Raw genomic sequence first — 22,262 nt, 5'->3', positions numbered from 1 at the left:
TATTTTCCAATGATTATACACGAATGGAAAGTTAGTTTCTGCCAGTAGATCCCACTAAATGTTACACACTGGACCTTTAACTGATAAAGCAGAGAAGTATAGAGTAACATTGGGAGAAAGTTTCTGTGTCATGTATACACTTCCGACTTGCTCTTTTGCAGCTCAACGCTCCACTATGTCCACTGCTCACTAACTTTGTCTGTCTGCTGTTTGGTGCTGGGCAGTATTTATCAGAGCCTCCTGGCTGATAACTGTTACCTGCTTTGTTTGATGAGATCCATCATAAAACATTGTTCCTTTTGGGTAAAGGCAAAATTCTAGAGAATAAATAAACTTTTGGAAAAGCGAAAGAAGCAGTAATGTACAGTATTCTATGTAACAAAGACAAATGACTAATGATTAATGCGATGACTAATGATGATTGAAAATTACTAAAATGCGCAAAACACAAAATAATTTATTAATTTTTTCTTGAAATAATGTATTGTTTTGTCATAACAACTATGATGCATATATAATGATGATTTATGTGTACATTAAAGGGCAAAAACATGAACTCTTTCCCCATGTGAACAGTGGCTGCGTAGGCTGACGTAAACATGCAGAGAGCTGGACCATTCTGTACTGTCTGCTTTGATTACTGCCCTTTCAATTATGTCATTAAAGGTCTTTTTTTTGTGCTGTTGTTTGTATCATCATTTAAACGGTCCATTCATGTCCTCTTTATGCTAATGACTGTTTTGTTGTCCTTATTGTGCTGTTAATGCAGTTGCCATGCGCCTGTCACTATGATTTCCACAAGTATTTGCTCATTGTTTCTAGGTTTATGGGAAGAGGTTTGGCTTAAAACCGATTAAACACCTCAAAATAAATTAATAAATAGATTTAGCCTTTGCTGCGTCGCTGCAGCAGCAGGTAGCAACTTAAATCTAATGAAGCTTCCTCTGTTTGTTTACTTGCCAACGAGATAGAGGAAGAGTGGGCAGCACGTGCACCCACTGCCTGTACCAAAACAACAACATCCGTTACTACACATCATAAACTCGATCTGCTTCACGCAGTGATGCCCTTCCTCTTGGATTACAAGAAATCCCTGAATTCACATACACTATCTGTACATCTCGTTGGCAAATATGACTGTAAGTTACAGTATGTAGGGATCAGTGTGTTCTTTGCGTAAGGTAATTGGGGTAAATGAGCTCATTGCGTCTATGCAACACGTGGCTGGATGTGTTGTGCCATACCAAACAGTGGTGAGTTTTCGGGTTATGTCATCGGCGCTAATTCAGTTGAGCTGACGACAGCAATAGCAGGGCTGCCCGAGACATAAACAAAAGGATGACCTCCATTGTTTCCTTTGATAAATTTGCTATGCTTATCAATTTCCTGTTCTGCGTTATCTGATCCCTCACTATTGAGGTCTGTTGCACTGCTCTGACACTGTGCAATGAACTGCTTGGCAGACAGTAGCTCAATATGGCACTGGGAAAAGAGACTAGAAAATAAGACTTTGCAGATGGAAGGATGGATGGACCACAATTTTATTTTCTATAATAGACTGGAGGCCACAGAAAACCAAGGCAGGGGCTGTAAGAGAGGAAGAACTCATAATATTATACCTATTATGCTAATTTCAACAACAAAGAGTGGAGCATTTAGCAGCCGCAGAGCCCGATCATTTGTATCTCTTCTTTCTCTTTAGGAGCTGGTGGAGATGAACCAGAGTTAACAGGAGTGTGAATATTACATTTGTCAGGAGGCAAGAAATATGACTTAAAGTGAATGAAAATGTTGCTCCGTACCTTCTGGATGTGTAAATAAGCAACTATTTGCTAGAAAGTTCACCATGTCAACTTAAAAGCTGATGATATATCAGCGTTGTGTTCACAGATTGTTTCCCCTGCCCATAAGTGGCCCAAAAAAATGTCCATAGCCAGTTTGTTCATCTTTTGTTCAGGACAAAGATAATTTATTTTATAACTTCATCGCTCCTGTTTGCCTTTGGCACTACAGTAGCTTTGTTCTTATCGGGTCTCTTGAGTTTCACGAACCTGTTGACTGACTATAAGTCACACTGGAAAAAGACAGGCAGGTACATTCAGAGTACAGACGAGGACAAATGAATGGGTCAAGAGAGCACAATGAACCGGATGGATCCTGTAACCATGAATGTTTCAGTCTTGACATCAAGACATCTCTTTCTTTCTTTTTTTTTGCATCTCCTCCTCTTTGAAAATGCATCCCTCACTAATTTTTCTGTCCTCTTCACCCACATTGAATGCGTTTACTCCTGGTATTGCTTGAGTGATACGATCACAAGTGGACAGTTCTAAAAACAAGTGTAAATGACCACAGAGACGCATTGTGATCTGATCACTCCTTATAGTTTATCTGAGCTTTTTCACTGAAAACAGCTGCCTGCTGCAGTTGAAAATGAGTTTAATCAGACCAGAGAAAACAGTAAAGCTTCAGACCGTACAACCAAAACTTTTCAAATTACACATTTGAAAATACTGATTATTGCATCCTTAAAGAAAGTTAATTAATTAATTGTACTGTTTAACACAGCATGAAAAATCTAATCTTAATATTGGCTGTGACGGGCTCAACGTGTGTGTGTGTGTGTGTGTGTGTGTGTGTGTGAGAACGTGTATCTGCATGTGCACTGTATTAGTCTTGTGACCACTTATCATTCACTTCTCCGGGTGTTTGTGAATAATGTCAGGCTCATTTGTTATCTATCTCCGATGATTCAATGCTTTCACAGGGGACTGTGGGAAAGCAGAGCCTTCCGCTGCTTGTTTTCCCCCTCTTCCTCTGCCTGGATCTCGTCTTCTATGAAAGCGTCTGACTATAAACAGGAGAGGAAGCTGGAGGAAATGATGCCGCCGAGCTGCTGTTTTGATAGACAGTGTTTACCTGTTCGTGCACGCGCGTGTGTGTTATGAATGAGTGTCTGTGGCTCAGGTGTTTATGTGTAATGTGGGTTTGTGTTTTAATAGGTTTTTCCAGACATATACTGGCTGCATGAACAGAAAGTCTGTTTGGTGATTTGTGAAACTTCTGCACCAAGTTTACAAACATTGTATGCAAACTTGGGCATACAAACGTTGAGCCCATTTTTGATATTTTACTTTGTTTTGTTTTATTTGATTAATTCTGCAGCAATCAAAGGTCTATTCAGAACATAAACTGAACAAATATGGAAGAAAATATGGAAGAAGCATCTGTGACACCCCTCGACCATTTCTGAACCCGGGAGTTTACTGGCATATTTGCCAGTTACTGAAGCCAGAAAGAACAGGTGATTGCATTTATAATCCTTAAGATTTCAGTCCTGATTGGTTAACATAGTAACGTCATTTGGGGTCTGATACTACATCAACACTCCTTGAGCAGCTGCTTTATCAGAAATACAATAGAAGAACAACTGTTGTATCTGTTTACAACACACTCACCTTGTTTTTGATAAAGAAGCCCGGCAGTAATTGCACTTCCTCCATCATGCCACAATGTCGCCTGAAGCTCTTCATCTAACAGCTCACTGTGGCCTATTCTTCTTGTTCCATTTAGAACTGATCCACTGTCAAAAAATGTTAATTTCAACAACACTGACTGCTGTCTTATAGCACAAAAAGCCCCTATTTGGCTAGTACTTTTAATGTGAAACAGCAGCAGTAGGAAATATTGGATTTGCATTAGTAGTAACTTAACACAGCTCTGATACAGCTGTGGGAAAGTGAACTGTAAACTGTGAGGCTCATTTAAATAACATAAAATTGAAAGCAATAACGCTGGACTACATGCATCCTTTCCTGTGAAATCCTCCTGCATATGTAGACTGTTTGAATCTCCCATGGGAAATGAACATTAATAATAGAAACTTTAATAGAAAGAGACAATTACCGAATGTAAATATACTGTATGGCTGAAATACAGATGGAGATCAGATAGTCCAAAATCTTAACTTTAAAGAAGTCCGCTTGTGAGAAACACCAAGCAGCCTTCCAGACATATGCAAAAGACCAAAACAAAGCGTTAGTTGTTCCTCTGCACATATTCAAGATGAATCGGTTTGATGATGAACCTGCTGATAGGATTTGTGCACTAGTGTGTAATTAAACAGACGGGTCCTTCTACTTTCAGAGCATGATTTGCAAACTCTGTCTGTACTGCAGAATCATCAAATTAACTTGTATTGAGTAACAGATGTTTACTCTTTAGCACCTTCACAACAGCTCGACTGTGTTTCTATCCACCTTCAATGACAGACTGAGGGCTTGGGCAATTACTGGACTCAATGACAGTCCACAGAAGCGGGTGTTGCACTCATATCAAAGGAAAAAGAGCACTGGCTATATTGATTTAAGTGTGAGATAGAGAGCAAGGTAATGATAGCATTCTTATCCTTGTGTGTGTTAAATAAAGCCCACTCTACAAGCTGACAGCCATCTAGTCTCATAGTAACTTCATGAATTTTTCAGTGCAGAGAAAGGTGTACAGAACAACAGTCTTCCTCTACTGTTCTGTGTTTTATTTCTCTCCACTTGTTCAGCCCTCCTTTTTCCATTTCAATAATATATCAAGGGTGCGCGCAATGTGTGTGTGTGTTTGATTATGTGAATGAAAACACAACACACATGGTCTTCCTGTGTAATCCACAGAAAGGTAAACACAGTCAGTTGTGTGACTGTTTAACTGTATGTGGAAATGGGCGCGTTTGTGTGTCCTGCAAACTGAGCAGATACTGTAACTGACACGTCTTACAAAACATTTGATATGTTTTTGTGCAGAACTGTAATGTAGCATTCACACTGATTGTTTTTGGCCCTGCCTGGACAAACATGCACATAAGGGAGTGATTTAAATAGGAAAAAAAAGGATTGTATTGATCACCCGGGGTAGAATTTCTTCTTCTGTCTTCACTTATCACACAACCTCTTTAACCGCAGTACAGTGCGTACAGAGAGGTCAGGAATAGCTGCAGGACAGCGACTATGTAGAGGCTAAAGCACTCACTTTGTTCTGAAGCACAGAAATCAGAAAGAGGGAGATTGTGTGTTATGGTGTTCTCCTATCATCCCTACAATAAACAGCAATGAAGGGTGGAATTCGGGATGACGCAACCCCTCTACAAATCATTCTCTGTAAAAACAGCATCAAAAATTCAGTTCCAGGCACTCATTTACAGAGTCGGAGTGGTGCAATCATCTACTGCTGCTGCGTGATCAACGCTGACCTCCTTCAACAGCTGTCATATACCATACATACATTATGCTGGTCTTTCTTTAATATGTCTCTGTTTGTCCTACATATTCCAATTCATACCATCTAAACTGAATACAGAAGTTTGTCCAATATGGACTTAGAGACCAAAGGACGAGATGACATGACACACACCAAACAGATACTTCAGTGGAGTGGATCCGTTCAGTTGCAAACAAATGAAAGACAGAGCTCTCAGTGTAGCTATTACGGGTCTTTTACTGTCTGGCAGGGGCGCTTCGGGGGGCGCTGTGGTAACACCGGCCAAATCTAATTGGCCACCCCATTATCCTCAACTCTTCCACTTGCACTGTCTTTCAGAGTCTGTAGTGGGCTCTGTTTTAAAGCTATCATATGAAACTAGATGAACTAACTCATCCATTGCTACCAACCATGCCGTGCTAGCATAGGAGCTTAATAGCACTCCAAAGTCAGGCTACATTTTTGCGATGGAAAAACTGGCATGGCCATTTTCAAAGGGATCCCTCGATCTCTGGTATAATTATGGTATTCATACATTTGGTATAAATGTGTTATTTTCCCAGTGTATTTAAAGTTTTGAAGTTTAAAAGGGACAATGCACATTAATTAACAGACCATGGAACTTTACACCTGCCACTGATTAACTTAGTGCAGCAGAAACAAGCTCTAAAAACACTGACATATCTTCAACTTTTAAGTCGATAAGGCAAACCTCACTCATCTGGAATCATGTTTTGGCCATCTGGCGAATGTAAGTCCAATATTCACTCTGTATTAGCTCTGGTTTTTGGTCTCCACTAACTCCTGGGCAAAATGTCTGCCTTTAACAAATATATCAAGTAGGTTTGTAATATTATTATAAAAGCACTGTATATAGCTGCTTTAAAGGGTTTTATGCTATATTTATACATTGTGTATTTTTGTCCTTAGCCTTCCCTTGCCTCTGCTATTTTATTGCTGTCCTCCCCCGTTCTTCACATTCTCACGTTTGCTCTTAGTATGTAATCTTCATGCTATTTCTTTTAAAATTGTATACCAATGTCCTATCAAGGATTTACATGAAGATTAATGAAAAGGATTCCTAGAGAATAGCCTCTGTCAATACAAAGAGTAATAATAATAGCTGAACAAAAATGCTCCCCACAACACAGTATGCAGCGTTTGAGTGACTCAGGTAAGCTTTTTGTGGGAAACAAAGGGATTATTCAAAGGATAAACCTTGATGTTTTGTTGTTTGCATTCATTTTTGTTTGTTTGTTTGGGTGCATTTTCCTCACGTAGTTTGCATCAGTGGTTGGCAGGAGCAGGAGCTTAAGCAGCAGGAGAAAGCGGGGAAAAAGAAAAAGTACAGCTGGAGGAGCAACAAGGAAGAGAAGACGGAGGAGAGAATCTCAATTACAGCCATAATCTTCATCTGCTGGCTGCATGTCATGCCTGCTATATTAAAGCTCTCGGCTTCGACACGTCGCAGGCTGATGAACGGACAGTATACTCGGTCAGGGAGCTGCAAGGCTTTACGCGCTCTCTCCATTTCTCCCTCCACATGGGGCGTCCTCTGCTTAACAGATAGACTCCAAACAAACCACAGGGGGTGGAGGAAGAGAGGAGAGAAGAGGAGTGGAAAAGAGGAGCAAAGGGAAAGAATGGGAGGAAAGGAGAAAAAAAATTACCTGGGGAAAAACTAATATAGGAGATGAGAACAGAGGATGCATGATGGGGGAGAACAGAGGATGAAGATATCAGACTTGGAGTGGAGAGGAGGAGCTGAGCAGAAATAGGAAAGAAGGGGACAGGTTAACAGAAGAACAGAGGGAAAACAAGAGGGGTAAAGAGAGGACAATAGGTAATTGTAATAAGATGGAGAAAATAATACAACAATTTAGCACAGAAATTAGGCATGAAATACATAAATATACCAATATCAGAAGAAAAACAAATAGAGGAGAGCAGATGAGAAAATAAAGAAAAAGAGGGAAAAGGAGAAAAAAAGAAGATAAAAGAGAGGAGAACATAAGGGAGGAAAGACAATAAGAGGATGGGAAAGAAGAGAAAAGGAAACAATAAAGGAGGACAGAAAAGGAGGGTGAGGAGAAGAGGAAAGAAAAGAAGTGAAGTGAAAAGGAAGGATGAGGAAGGAGAAGGTAAAACAATCGGAGAACAGATGTACAAGAGGCAGGGAGAGGAGATATTTTTATTTGATTTTTCAAAGCAACCAGTCAAGCAACCAGATTTATTAAATTAAATGAGTTGACTCACAGTTCAAACAAACAAGCTGTGTGTGCTCATATATGAAATTAAAAACCATTCTAGTGGTAGGCCCTATATTAAAACACCTGTCAATCAACTTGGGAATGACAGAGGCAAGGTTACCCTTAAATTACATTCTTTACCATTCACTACCATCACAGACCGAGCCTTTAGTCCTGATTTCATGCCAATAAAAATACTATATAATATAATACATATATAGTGTTGGTGCTGGGAGTTTTCTCCTCCACCAATCCCAATTCTAAAAAAGCCTTAATACACTCAACCAGCAGGTGTCGCTGTAGAGCAACAGACTATTCCTTAGCTACAAAGGAGAAAACTAATGCAGGAAGAAAAAACCATCACACAGGTTGTTGTGTGTGGCAGCAGGTCCAAAAGTTAAAGATGTCTGCTCTTTTCTGGCCGAGAATAGAGATTGCTTGTGTGAGATAGCCATCAATTACTTGTGTCCACTACAAATTAACTCCATTTCCCAGAATGCAGTGAGAGGTTAGAGGTTAGGACATGTGTAGTTCTCCACGGCAACTGCCGCTCACTTTCACTGAAAAATAAGAACCTTGCACTCAATGTTGTGCAATTTTCGTTATCTCACAAACACACAGATAGGTGCTGGTGGTCTGCCAGCGGTCACTCGGTGTGTATGAGCGACGGCGACGCTGCTGGGAACCGTAATCCCGCTGGAAAGAAGCATCCCGTGCTGCTGGACTGCTGCGGAGGACTCAACAACGTCGATTATTCGAAGGTAAAACGCAAAACTGCTAAATACGGAGCTGTTCTGCTTGTCTAACTTTCACATGAATCGGTGTAATTGCTCAGACAAGCCGCGAAGGTCCCGGTTTGACCGACTGAATTGAACCGGTCGGCTTCGTGGCTGAGCTCCCCCACCGCCGAAAAACATCCGCTACAGCTGCCTTTTCAAAATAAAAGCATGGTTTTCTGCAACCCCACAGTACACAAATGTTGACTCCAAGCAACACAATGCGAAACACAATATAAAAGTAACTATTAAATGTTTTTTAGCAAATTAAGTCATAAAACAGTTAAAACAGCAACGAGGGTTGCAAGGGTATGTCATTTCTCACCATATAAGCACAACACATTTACTTTTATTGGGTACAATCATTGACAGTAGGTTACAATAAAACCTTAAAGGAATGAAAAAATAATGTGGTTTTGAAGACACACTTTATTATTGTTTGACAAAATATTATGTTATATTTTCTTCAGGTTAGAAATACTGTAAGTGGGTCATCCAAATAAAATGTTGCCTCTTTTTTTTAAAATAACACTAATAATGAATTATGAAACAATTATCTTTGCCAGCATAGTTGCAATACACAATATAATCATGATAATCATGAAAAAAACGTCACTAAAACATACTGGAGTCGCTGTACCTTACACTTTAAAAAAAAACAACATACATTTATTGCATCACAGATAGGCACCTAATCTCCCTGCTCTTTATTTTGGAATCTATACTATTTCCCCACTAACGTTATTTTGTGGGGGATGTGAAGGGCAAGCTGAGCCTTCAGCCATGGTGACAGGATAAGGATTCTGGAAGGACTGGAAGGATGCGGGCTCCCCCTTGTCCCCTTGTTATACAGGACTGTATGCTGGCGAGCTAGGCAGCTTTTTTAAGTCAAGGCATGTGGGGATATGGGACATGTCATCCCATCCCTATAACATTGTATGACAACCATTCATTTTCATATCACAGTATACCACCATACTTCTAGACTTTTATTTTGATTTAAGTATGCTTGGTTTTGTAGTTTAATAAAACGAAACAAAGTACTGTGTGTGCTACCTATTTTTCAAACCACTTTGTGGTACACTTTTAGTTATTGTCTTTTATTTAAACAGTACGTCTGGTGATGTCATGGGATTTGCTGACAATAACAAAAAACTGAAGATAAGATATACCTTTATTAATCCCCCGTAGGAGAGATTCAAATTACACACAGCAGCATTGGGGAATGTAGTGCAGTAAAAAGAGTACAGTGTACATAAATCTCATCACAATAAGACAGCCACCTCTCCCGGCCGACAGCAGTTCACATTTATTAACTGAAACGTCCCTCTTTTACTCAATTACATGCAAACTACTTACTTACAAGGTCAAAGTGCTCATTAAACTTCACTGGGTGACCTGTCACCTGTGTCAGCCTGTATCACTGGAAACCGATGAGAAAAACAGATCTCAGATCAGCATCCATCCACAGTGAACAACAGAAGCTGGTCAGATGGCTGCCTGTAATCGACACACACAATTACAGGAAATCACTGTTTGCTATTTTAAGGAGTAAGCCAGCTAATTGTTGCAGGGATCCAGCACGACATGACGTCTTCATGGCTAAAGATGTCAGTTAATGACATTTCTGCTTATGAAGCTGAAGTGATATCACTTAAGTGTCAGATTTCAACTCTGTCCAGAACCAGATACATCTTAACAAAAAGTGGCCGGACTGCAATGAAACGAATATAATAAGACTAATAAAGTGTGCTCAGCAAAAATAATTTCATCTGCTTATTATGAAAGTGGAGATAGGTCCCAGCAAACTGAAATAACGTGAAATACATGTGGCTGTAACCCCTGTGGCTCCTAAACTGTGATATAAAACACATAAAAGACCCAAAGCAAACTGAGAGCATTGGCCTAAAAGACCTACTTTGTTGCTCTTCATCTCTGGCGTCAATAGGCATAAGCTGCAAAATCACACAGAAGAGCCCAGTGTGTGACAGAGAAGGAATATCAGTCTATGCTGCTCCACCCCATCAGTCATTAGTATTTATTTTTAATGCCATGTGCTATGCTTCGCCTCTTAAAAGCCTCAGTTTTTAAAAATATTGTATGACAGGCTGTTACTGTGTTTGTTTGTGAACTTATATAATATACAATATTGCAAAAATGATTCTATGGTTAAAATTTGTGCAGAATTTGGATGGAAACCTGGTTAATGTTTCTATTCCTGTGCAGATATTCTGACTATATTTAACACCTTTTTATAACTAGCTAGAGTAGTAGACGGTATTATAGACCACACTTTTTAGCCTCCATCTGTCAATTATATTTTCTTTTCATAATTTCAGAAATTATATTTTGTTTCTTTCAGATGGACTTAACGTTCATGGAAGAAGTCTTAAAACACATCAACTTTAATGACTCCAGCTTTTGTATTGCTGTGATCGCCATCATTTTCAACCCTCTCTTCTGGAATGTGGTAAGAATTACTGTAGACCATACTGTAGATATTGTAGCAACAAAAAAAAATCTCTGCTTTGATTGATTTTGTTTGATTGGCTGAAAGTAAAAGTTTTCTTTTAACCCAACCAATTTTGATTGGATACAGGCAATTTCTCTATAGCGCTGTATTGTGTTCTAAAGGTATAAGCAGCATTTTCTACCCAAGTTTGGTGCTTTCATTTCATCAGCAGTCTGACTCTACAACATTTTCAATTCAATTAAGAATCTTTCTCCGTATGGCGGCCACAAACAATAGCTAAACTCCTGCTTTTGTTCGTGGCTGCCAGTAATCATGACAAGCTGATCAGTGAATCATTGTTTATGCTTATCAACTCAAGATATGTTATGAATCCCTGCCAGTGGTATCTTTGACTTGGCCAAGGGCACACAACTGATTAATTGGTGGGAAGCCGGTGAGGGAGCTTGCTGGACTACTGACTGTTACTGGTTGGTTGAGGCACGTGGTGGATAGGGGAAGGTTCAGGGGGAAAGTATGAACTTCCGCATGACTTTTGCCATCCTTCTGAAGGACCATTCTTTTGGGGGAATAGGGCACAACAAAAATGACATCCAGACAATACTTATGCCAATAACTCGGTTAACACAATGGAAGAAACCAGTTGGGGACTTCAGTGTTCCCAGCAATAGCTTTGAAAATTGTGTATCTGTCCACAGATAGGCTGTCATTGACTCCTGATCTGTCTTTGTCAAATCAAGGCAAACTGTCCCGACAGTGTCCCTGAGGTTGATAAAACTTCCCTGAGGGTTGTATTTCACAGACAAGATGGCTACGTCAATTTCATGATTTGATCTCAGATATCTTAATTGTTTAGGATCATCATTACGGAATTAAGTCTGATTATAATTAATATCTAGTAGACTATACATTACATAATATTGCATCTGAGTATCAGGCCATGAATGATGTTGGTGTTCGGGTGTGTCGATTGCAGTGCACAGAGAATCCTTTTCACAACACAGAAAGAAAATGCTGTCTTTTGTTTTCAGTCAGAGATGCTTAAGATAAGTGCTATGCAGACTTGCATTAGTCATATATTTCAAGTCACATATTCCTCAGCAATGGATATATTAATACATATTATAAAAAAGATCCGCTCTATCTGTACCTCACCCACGTTCTATATGTGGCACTTTGCTGTCATATGTGGTCAAAGTGCACCATTTATAATAATGTAGTTGCTCACAATTGTGTGTGTAGAAATTCAAAATACTTAAGCACTAATGAGACAGAAAGAAAAATCCTGAGTAAGATTAACACTTCACAAGAGGTTACTGCAATTTAATATTTCTCATTGTCTCTATCATTCTCCTTTTAGTTATGATGTTTGTTTTAAATAATTTTTAGGGCTTCTTGTAGGATAGTGACAGGAGATAGACAGGAAGGAGGAGGGAGGGTTGACACGCAGCAAAGGGCCACAGGTCAGACTGTACATGGGGCGCCAGCTCCACCAGATAGTCATGATGTACCTACAGGTTATAGAGATCTCTTCTATCCATCCATTATCTTTAATGATGTCCAGAGTTAATACAATGGCTAGCCTGTAGGATTATTGACTAAAATTGCTTTTGAAATGAGTGTCACTGCTTCGACAGGTGCATGTGTTTCATTTACAGAATGACATCAAACTAACCTTTAGTGGTGACTCATTCGACCATTGACTAAGTCCGCCATCAGCCCAGCGCAGCCCAGCAGGGTGCATGTTCATCACACAGTAGCTCTCTCCTTACAAAAGAGAAGCCAATTATTTGCATTACAGTAAATGCTGCTGAGGTGCTCTTGGCCCTGCACATGATCCCAAATAACCCTATTGTGTATTCTGCTATTGTAGAGAAGCTGTAATTGGCTGTAACAGGGGTTATTCAGGCAAACAGCATTAGGACTGATGGAACTTACTTTGGTAATAAAAGATGAAAAATATTTTTTCATCTCATCTGTTAAAGCTACAGTGCTGTATTCTTACAAGGTAGGGTTACCGGGGGGTGGTGTTTCATTTGATTTGATTAACCTACCATCTGTTAAAGGGTGACGACAGAAACAGACACACATAGGTGATGGATGTCTTAATGCTATCCCACTGATTTCTGATATTTCTGATATGTCTATGACTTGGGCTTAGACAGCTGCTGATGGGATTTTGAGAAGACCTATATCTCATTAAGGTGCAAACTTCTCCCTGTACACCTGGTCTAACAAACATGTTCATTCATGACACAACATTTTGATAAAAGGTAGTGGTAAAGTACGTTTTATTCGTTTATGTGTTGCAGGTCACACTGTTGCCTTGTTTCATGGGACTCTATGTGCAGCATGTGCTGTGCCGGTACCTTGCTGCTGATAATGCTGAAGGTTTGGCACGTAAGTGCTGAGGTTGATGAGCACAACAAGTTTAATCTTAAATGAAAAAGGATCACTTCTGCCTCCTCAACTGGAAACTTTGTCTTCTGTTCATCGATGAGCAGGTTGTGTAAACTTTGTTTATCAGAGCTTTTTACAAAAAACATGTGAGACTGAACCAAAACAATGAAGTTGAGGAGCCGTAAAACCAAAACAATCAGCTAAAAGATGCAAAAAATACTCTGTAAACCTAAGAGGAGCTGTAGAGTCGGGTGTTAATTTCTCTGTGGGTTTGTCACTACGAATTATGTAGAATAAAAATCAGTGCAACTTTAAACTTCCATCAACAGAAACAAGCTGCAAATACAGCACTAACATATTATCCCCTTTTAAAGCTGCCAGGCTGTCAAGATATAGTGAAAAGTTTCAGAAAATTTGAAAGAAAAGTTTTTTTTATAAAAGTTACCTGTTGCAGCTTTACGTTAACTTGTTTGCAAACCATAGCTTATTCAGTAGACAACACATTCCCATTCATTTGGAGTCATGTTTCTGGCGCATTTAAAGGTCCAATGTGTAACATTTAAGAGAGTCTATTGGCAGAAATGGAGTATAATATTTACAACTATGTTTAATTAGCGATAGGCTGCCCAAAGTGGGACCCGCTGGCCAAATATGACCCAGCATAAAGTTCAGTTTGGGCTGCCAGATGTTTCTAGCAAAACATTTTTTATTTAATCTAAATATATATTGCATGAATCACTGTTAATGCTATTTTTCATAGTCTAGATTCTAATACCAATTTGCATCATAACAACACAATACAATAGGTGTTTGCTTTTGACCCGTGGCCCGTGAAAGTACGTTTCAGTTTTGGCCCTCCAAGGGAAAAAGTTTGGGCACCCGTGAATTAGTGTATAACCATCTGAAAATAAGAATCGTCGTGTTTTTGTTACCTTAGAATGAGCCTTTTATATGTATAGACGCCGTGGGTCACCTTTCATGGAGGCCACCATGTTTCTACAGTAGCTCAGAATGGACAAACTGAAACCAAAAACTGGCTCTAGATAGGGCGTTTTGGATTCTTCAGCCCTCAGTATTTTCTCATTTGCTTTTGGATGGGGAGGATGAATTGAGGGAGTTGCAATCTGCATACACCACTAGTTGCCACTAAATCCTACACACTGTTCTTTTAGGTCCAATGATCACTGTCCTTTTAGCTCTGTTTGGTCTCCACCAACTCCTGATGGAATATCTTTGTCTGTTTTTACATTTTAGACAAAGATCATTCAGTCAATCTGGACAGTAATCATCAGATTGATCAATAAGGAAAATAACTGCCATAGTGCCTACATTTTCAAGACTGGATTGGAAAATCAACATTTTTGTGTGATAATGTATTCCAGAAACTTGAGAATTTATGATGCTGAGTTGTGTCTCATGAGGACAGTGCTTTGATTTGAAAGTTATACCTACACACTACTTAAATGGCTCTTATAATGAGGAAGTGGCAAGTATTTCTACATCACTGATTAGTTTATAGCTCTGTCTAATCTTTTCAGTGACGTTTTCCACCTACGCTCCCCTCCCTTCCCCGATCTGACGGGCAAGTGAGGAGGAAGCTTCACTTTTTCCTTCAACAGCTGCAGGTAGCAGTGTGAGGTGCACGCTGCCCTGTTAGTCTCATACTTGTAACAAGAGATGTTTGATGAGCATGGAAGCTGTGGGACGTTGTGACCACAAGAGTCTGAGCTGAACTGGAGATGCCTTGCAGAATGAAATGACCCAGCAGGCTGACCTATTAATTAACTTGTGGTTATGCAGCTCGGTTAGGAGGCTGCATTTATATTAGGTCACATTGTGTTCCAGGGTGGTTTTAGTATAACTGTTTCTACTTTCTTTTAATGCTCAGTCCCAGGGAGCTCAGAGGTCAGGGTGGTCAGTTCATCAAGTGCTGGGAATTTAATAGTTTGGCAGTCTTTCCCAAACTGGATTTTATGACCCCTGCTACTTTAATAATTACATTTCTTTGCTACTGAATGCTTTGTTAATGACTGACAGAGATTTCTGACATTATTTAAGAAGAAGCCGTCAATCACCACTATGCTGCTAAAGGCTCTAAAAGCACAATAAGTCGACACACCGATGTTCACTTGAACTCACCCTCTCAGGTGAGGTGGTTGTGCGTCTCGCTGCGGTGTTATGTCAGCGGGAGTACAGTCAAGAGTGAGCATCTCATCTTATCAGTATGACCCAGACTGGGACTTCGTACATGCTTGCAAAGGGAACCATAAGTTTCATGGTCAGCTGTTCAACAGCTGGCAGATCCATGGAGAGCCCGTCACAGTTGAATGGGTCAACCACCTAGTCAAATCCAGCTCACTTGCTTACAGTACAACATCATGTATCATGCAAGTCAAACTATTTATTTTGAACATGTCTTTGTTTCCTTTCCTTTTAAAAATCAAACTTTTTTTAAATTAACTTGATTTAAATGAACTTAACATTTACCTATATATATATATATATATATATATATATATATATATATATATATATATATATATAATTCTGTTTTCATTGCCTCATTTGTATGTATATAAGCACACATTGTCAGGAGGTGGGAAGAAATTCTGTGGAAAATGTTAACTGAATGTAAAAACATTTTTTTTTCTCGTGAGAATAAAAAAGGGTTCAAGAGGGACCAGTCTGAAGGAAGCAATTTGTTGAATGCTGTGTGGTTTGATCTCTCAAAGAAACAACTCAGCCAGTACCAATGAGGAAGCCTCTTCATGCTTAAAATGCACTATATGTACCATCACATAACAGAGGAAGGGACTCCTCACCTGCTCTTTAATAGAGGTATACTTTGCATTTGCACTGAACACAGTGTTCCTACTGGAACAGAGACACACAGCAAGGCCTGTTCCTTGAATTTGGTGTGTGTGTGTGTGTGTGTGTGTGTGTGTGTGTGTGTGTGTGTGTGTGTGTGTGTGTGTGTGTGTGTGTGTGTGTGTGTGTGTGTGTGTGTGTGTGTGTGTGTGTGTGTGTGTGTGTGTGTGTGTGTGTGCGCAGATCAGGACGTACCAGCCCCCAACTACCACAGCTTAACCTTTTATATTTTCACACTGACATGACCGCTGTCCATGAATGAAACACTGATCACACGCAGACACACAGATAGACATGAGGCCTGCTGGTTTAAGCTATGCCTTATAGGAAAATGTCAAATGCTGTGATTTATGAGAAGAGATATTGAAATAAAGGTTTGATTATTTATTTGCATGAAAGAGGCGGTCAAGTGATCTCTCTTTTGTGATTTGGCTTTGGTCAATGACACATGGACACATGGGCTACAGCCGGAAAACAGTACACAGAAGAAAACACAGGAGACTTCCAGGTTAACACTCAGTGGGGCTAAGGAGGTCAGTGGGCCAAATTGAGGTTATGACACATTAAACTCCTTTGTGCAGTGGAGCCATTCCTGCTGTCAGGCCCTGGGAACTGTCAGCATGTAGTGGCACCAATTTTGAACTTTGGAGAGTGTTAGAATCTCTGCAGGCTTTTTTGACCTCAGCAACACCTACACGGAGTGGTCAATTTATTGTGTGCGTGCGTGTGTGTCCGTGCTTGCATAGGTGGCCTACTCTGACTTAACTACAGACAGACTAGAGTCGCTGAAAGCCTCTGGAAAGTGTCACACCAACAGCCTGTCTGTCAGCCGGCACAGCGCTCTCATTAGACTCAGATCGAGCTCGGAGACTGCTGCGCCTGCTGATGCTACTTACACCTGTGCACTGATTCCAGGGGTGTCATCGCTGCTACTACTGCTATGACAGCTTACATTTTCCCAGCATAAATAAAAAAATATATATGTAATATACATGGGGTTTCTTGACCCCGAAAAATAATTCAGAGATGGTGAAAGAACCTTTTTCAGCCCTGACTAGCGCTTACATTCTCTCAGCCCCAAAAGCCTTTACCAATAAGATGGACTGTATGTAACCTGAGAGGTGATTTAGTTGCACAGTGCGATATTATTAAGTGGTATTCTTGGGTGCAAAACAAATAATTGAATAAATAAAAAATGGTAAGTGAAATGCTTGCTGTCCATTCACTAGTACTAGTAGTTAAGTACTAGTATATTATATGGTTGACATCAGTTCCTGTGTGCCAAAAAGATATCCCATCACTGATCACAGACAGCCACGTGTGCTGGAGTGGGAAAGAGTTGGCAGTCACATGCACCAATGATGGGCACTTCTTCAGCCCGAACACATTACCCATGTTGAAAATAAGTTAATATGTGCTCCTACAAATGTTTCGTAGTGTATTCATAACAGTTGTCCTGTCATCTTGCCTGTGCACCTCTTCTTCTCGTGTTCTTTATTTCCTTGTTTTTCTCACTTCAATTCTGTGTCATTTTACCCTTCTTGCTCCCTGCTGTTTTTTTCCTTTCAGGCTGTCCTGCTGCTCTCGCCAACAAAGGTTTCGTCATAGGGATGGTTAGTGACTCACACAGGAGCAATTTTCTCTTATTTCCTGACAAGGCCTCATCTCTCCTCCTGCCACTCCCCAATGATCCCTAGGTATTTTCTATCCTATATACACTGAACAAAATTATAAACACTTTTGTTTTTGCCCCCATTCATCATGAGCTGAACTCAAAGATCTAAGATAGGGATGGGGCCGATCCGATCCCGTATCGATATCGGGACCGATACCAGCGTAATTCACGTATCGGAATTTCCCGATCCAACCTGCGCAGATTTCCGATATCCATGAGCCATGTCTGCGCGTTAACGTTGTCTGCTGAAATGACTCCACAGGTGATTCCTGCCGGCCAGTCTGCTAGCTGGCTACAAACTGTGGAATGGATTTCCTGAACGGAGGCGCGGCTCAATGAGACACAGAGTTATGAGACACGCCCCCGTTCAGGAAATCCATTCCACAGTTTGCAGCCAGCTATCAGGATAGCATTGAGCAGCATTGTGGCTAGCCAACATGTCCGCTGTGTGGAAATACTTTACACTGGAAACACCACAGAGCAAGACAGCAAAATGCAATGTTTGCAAAGCCGTAATTCAGAGACACGGAAGCTCCCTCGCGTCGTACAACACTACGAACGCAATCAAACATTTTAAAAAAGCACCACACGAAACAGCACGAGGATTTTTTAGGCGAGCTGTCAGGAATCACTTCTGGAGTCATTCCAAAAACAACGTAAACTCCAGGCAGACAACGTGAAAGCTAAAGGGACCGAGTGTGTGTGTGTGTGTGTGTGTGTGTGTGTGTGTGTGTGTGTGTGCGCGTGCACTTTTCTTATATTTCAGATAATTGATGATTGATTGAATTGTTTTATTGATAGTGTGTGTGTAAGATGTTTACACTTATTGCACTTTTCTTATATTTCAAGACTCAAATATTTGACATTTTGGGAATTTAATAAATATTGACATGACAATCAATTTGAAACCCTTACAGTTGCATATTTGTTTTCAGAATGGGATTTTTCCTGTTAAAAGGATTTCCTGTTTTTCTGACTTCCTTTTCTGACCTTATACTTACCTCAAGTTGCCTTTTGGGACATACATGCATACATACGTACATATCATACTTGCCTGTTGAGGAGTTTATATATCATATAAAATCAACAATAATGATAATAATAATAATATTAAAGAAAACAGAGCTCTGGTATCGGAATAGTATCGGTATCGGCCGATATCCAAATTCAGGTATCGGGATCGGATCGGAAGTGAAAAAATGTGGATCGGTGCATCCCTTATCTAAGACTTTCTCTATGTACACAAAAGGCCTATTTCTCTCAAATATTGTTCACAAATCTGTCAAAATCTGTGTTAGTGAGCACTTCTCCTTTGCCGAGATAATCCATCCACCTCACAGGTGTCGCATATCGAGATGCTGATCAGACAGCATGGGTATTGCACAGGTGTGCCTTAGGCCGGTCACAATAAAAGGCCACTCAAAAATGTGCAGTTTCACTGTATTGGGGGGGTCCAGGGGGGTCCTGAAACCAGTCAGTATCTGGTGTGACCGCCATTTGCAACACATCTCCTTTGCATAGAGTTGATCAGGTTGTTGATTGTGGCCTGTGGAATGTTGGTCCACTCCTCTTCAATGGCTGTGCGAAGTTGCTGGATATTGGCAGGACCTGGAACATGCCGTCGTATACGCCGATCCAGAGCACCCCAAACATGCTCAATGGGTGACATGTCCGGTGAGTATGCTGGCCATGCAAGAACTGGGATGTTTTCAGCTTCCAGGAATTGTGTACAGATCCTTGCAACATGTGGCCGTGCATTATCATGCTGCAACATGAGGCGATGGTCGTGGATGAATGGCACAACAATGGGCCTCAGGATCTCGTCACGATATCTCTGTGCATTCAAAATGCCATCAATAAAATGCACCTGTGTTCGTGGTCCATAACACACGCCTGCCCATACCATAACCCCACCGCCACCATGGGCCACTCGATCCACAACGTTGACATCAGCGGGGTCGAGACCCCGATGAGGACGACCAGCATGCAGATGAGCTTCCCTGAGACGGTTCCTGACCGTTTGTGCGGAAATTCTTTGGTTATGCAAACCGATTGTTGCAGCAGCTGTCCAGGTGGCTGGTCTCAGACGATCTTGGAGGTGAAGATGCTGGATTTGGAGGTCCTGGGCTGGTGTGGTTACACATGGTCTGCGGTTGTGAGGCCAGTTGGATGTACTGCCAAATTCTCTGAAACACCTTTGGAGACGGCTTATGGTAGAGAAATTAACATTCAAGATTATCTCGGCAAAGGAGAAGTGCTCACTAACACAGATTTTGACAGATTTGTGAACAATATTTGAGAGAAATAGGCCTTTTGTGTACATAGAGAAAGTCTTAGATCTTTGAGTTCAGCTCATGATGAATGGGGGCAAAAACAAGTGTTGCGTTTGTAATTTTGTTCAGTGTATGTTTCATGCTTAGTCTCTTTCCCTCTCTCTGGCCTCGCTGATTGGCCAGTTCTAAATTATATAAAAAATAAAGATTTTGTCAGTTCAGTCATTTGTGTGTTCATTCTAATCAAGGGACTTCAAAAGCACATCTTTGTGTTCAGGTTTGGCTGTTTTGTAAAATGAATTAACTCAAAAAGGTTGTACAGAGAAGTTTATGTTCCTAATATAAATAGGAAAACATATTTTTTTGAGTATAATTATAAGCTTGGTCTTGGTATCAGATTCAGGTGTCATATTGGCACCAGTATAAAAAAATTAGAAAAGATACATACTCTATGTATCACCAACGGTAATGCCAAAATCCAGACGTAGGGTTATTTTTTGCTTCTTTTGTGTTTTCTGCTCCTTTTCTTCATCTCACCTTCCTCTGCTAACTTGGAGGCCATTAAGTAAGTCTGCTGTATGCACAATGTCCATTTCCAAGCACATCACTCTGCAGTGTTTTGTGGATGGGGAGGCAGATTTTTTAGCTTCAGTTTCTAACTCACTGTAAAATAATTACAGACTCGGGGTCTGACTATTCTGCATGACAACCTTGTGATAAGTTTATCAGGGACCGCATTTTCATTTTGCTTTTGTAACTGAAAGTCTTTATCTCAATGATTACTTGTGACTATCACCATAAATTATCAGCTGGTTACATAAGCCTCTTTCTGTGTGGAGAGGTTTGGACTGAGAAACTCCACTTCTTGCAGTCGTGAAAAGTGTTTTGGAAAACTACTCCCTTGGTTTATTTTCAATTCAGAGAGAGAGTTGGCCTATACTATGAAGCCCTCACTTTCTTATTGAGAGTAAACTAAAAGCACTCAGGCGGAAAGGAAAGGTTAGTGGCACAGATATTTTAAAATAGTCTTTCTATTAAATTTAATTTTTTCATCATATAGACTCTTGAATCAGTTGCTCGGGCAACTGGAAGCAGTATTCCTGCGCTCAGGGACTGGAGAGCTAACAGTCACAGATGTGGTAAAGAAGATGAAAACTGCAGGTCACGGACATCTTTGGTTTTTGAGGACGATGCCTCGTTTAGATTTAATCTTCTCCTTTCTCTGGACAGCAACAGGTAGCCCTAGTCCCAACCTCTCAAGATGTCTTAAACTATTTCAAAGTCAAATCTGCTATTACATAAATGAGATTAGATCGGGTCTGGGGCTGCATTAGATAGATGTCATGCTGACACTGAGGCGCTGGGAGGAAAGTGGCCAGCCTGTTCTTTCTTGTTTTATCTCACCGCTTTAGGCTGCCATCTCAGCTGGAATCACGTGGACATGACGTCAGGCTTTTTAGATAACAGGTTGTGGGAACCAACTCTGTAACAGGAAGATTGCTGTGCAAGCTATATTCTGCAGCCCTTCAAAGTAATGCTCCCACCCAACACTAGTGGTTTGGTAGAAGTGCATTGTAAAATCTAGTTTTAAACCAATGAAAAGGTTTTTAGAGATTGACTACAAAATGAAGAGCTTGATATACTGTGTTTTCTTGCTTTGACCAGTGATTCCTAACCAGGGTACCTGTACCCCAGGGGCCAGATGCTCTATGTATATTTAGGTTTATAAACAGTTGAAACAGGTAAGGAGGTTAAGGAGCAACATCGTCATTCATTTGGAGTCATGTCTGTGTCTATCTGGTTAATCTAAATCCAATATTAGATTTTTGGTCTCCACCAACTTTTGAGGGCTCTTTAGCTGCTAAATGTTGTTCACTATGTTTAGCAGCTAGTCCCTAACTGTGTGCCCTTTAGTGCCACTTTAAAGTAATGGAGAAATGGTTGTAATTGTTAACTCAACACCAGTGTGTAGGATTTAGTGGCATCTAGCGCTGAAGTTGCAGATTGCAACCATCTAAATACAGCTCAGCCTTCCAAGCATGTAGGAGAAACTAGGGGGGCCACGGAACTCGTGGGAAAACGCGAAAGGCCCTATCTAGAGCCAGTGTTTGGTTTGTCCGTTATGGGCTACCATAGAAACATAGATAGATGTTAATAATAGAACCTCCTAAATGTTACACACTGGAACTTTAAAGTATGGATAAATGGCTGAAACATTAAGCTTCTGCCATTCAAACTTCCACTTACAAACAATCACAGCTCAATTGTATAAAAAAAATCAATCATTGTAACAATATCCTCTTG

The 22,262-nt window shown here is 40.4% G+C and overlaps 1 protein-coding gene across 1 annotated transcript in view; it reads left to right on the top strand.

Annotated features, from left to right (window-relative positions):
- Positions 1-7,980: 7,980 nt before the first annotated feature.
- Positions 7,981-22,262, top strand: part of pemt (phosphatidylethanolamine N-methyltransferase) — a 64,833-nt gene continuing 50,551 nt past the window's right edge. Inside the window, exons 1-2 of the mRNA XM_051418004.1 lie at positions 7,981-8,257; positions 10,635-10,742. Of these exons, the coding sequence (XP_051273964.1) occupies positions 8,156-8,257; positions 10,635-10,742 (210 nt within the window). The 5' untranslated portion in view covers positions 7,981-8,155. The remainder of the gene's footprint in view (positions 8,258-10,634; positions 10,743-22,262) is intronic.

The sequence above is a fragment of the Dicentrarchus labrax genome, unplaced genomic scaffold (genome assembly GCF_905237075.1).
Source record: "Dicentrarchus labrax unplaced genomic scaffold, dlabrax2021, whole genome shotgun sequence".
NCBI lineage: Eukaryota > Metazoa > Chordata > Actinopteri > Moronidae > Dicentrarchus > Dicentrarchus labrax.
This window is presented reverse-complemented; position numbering and strand designations above follow the sequence as displayed.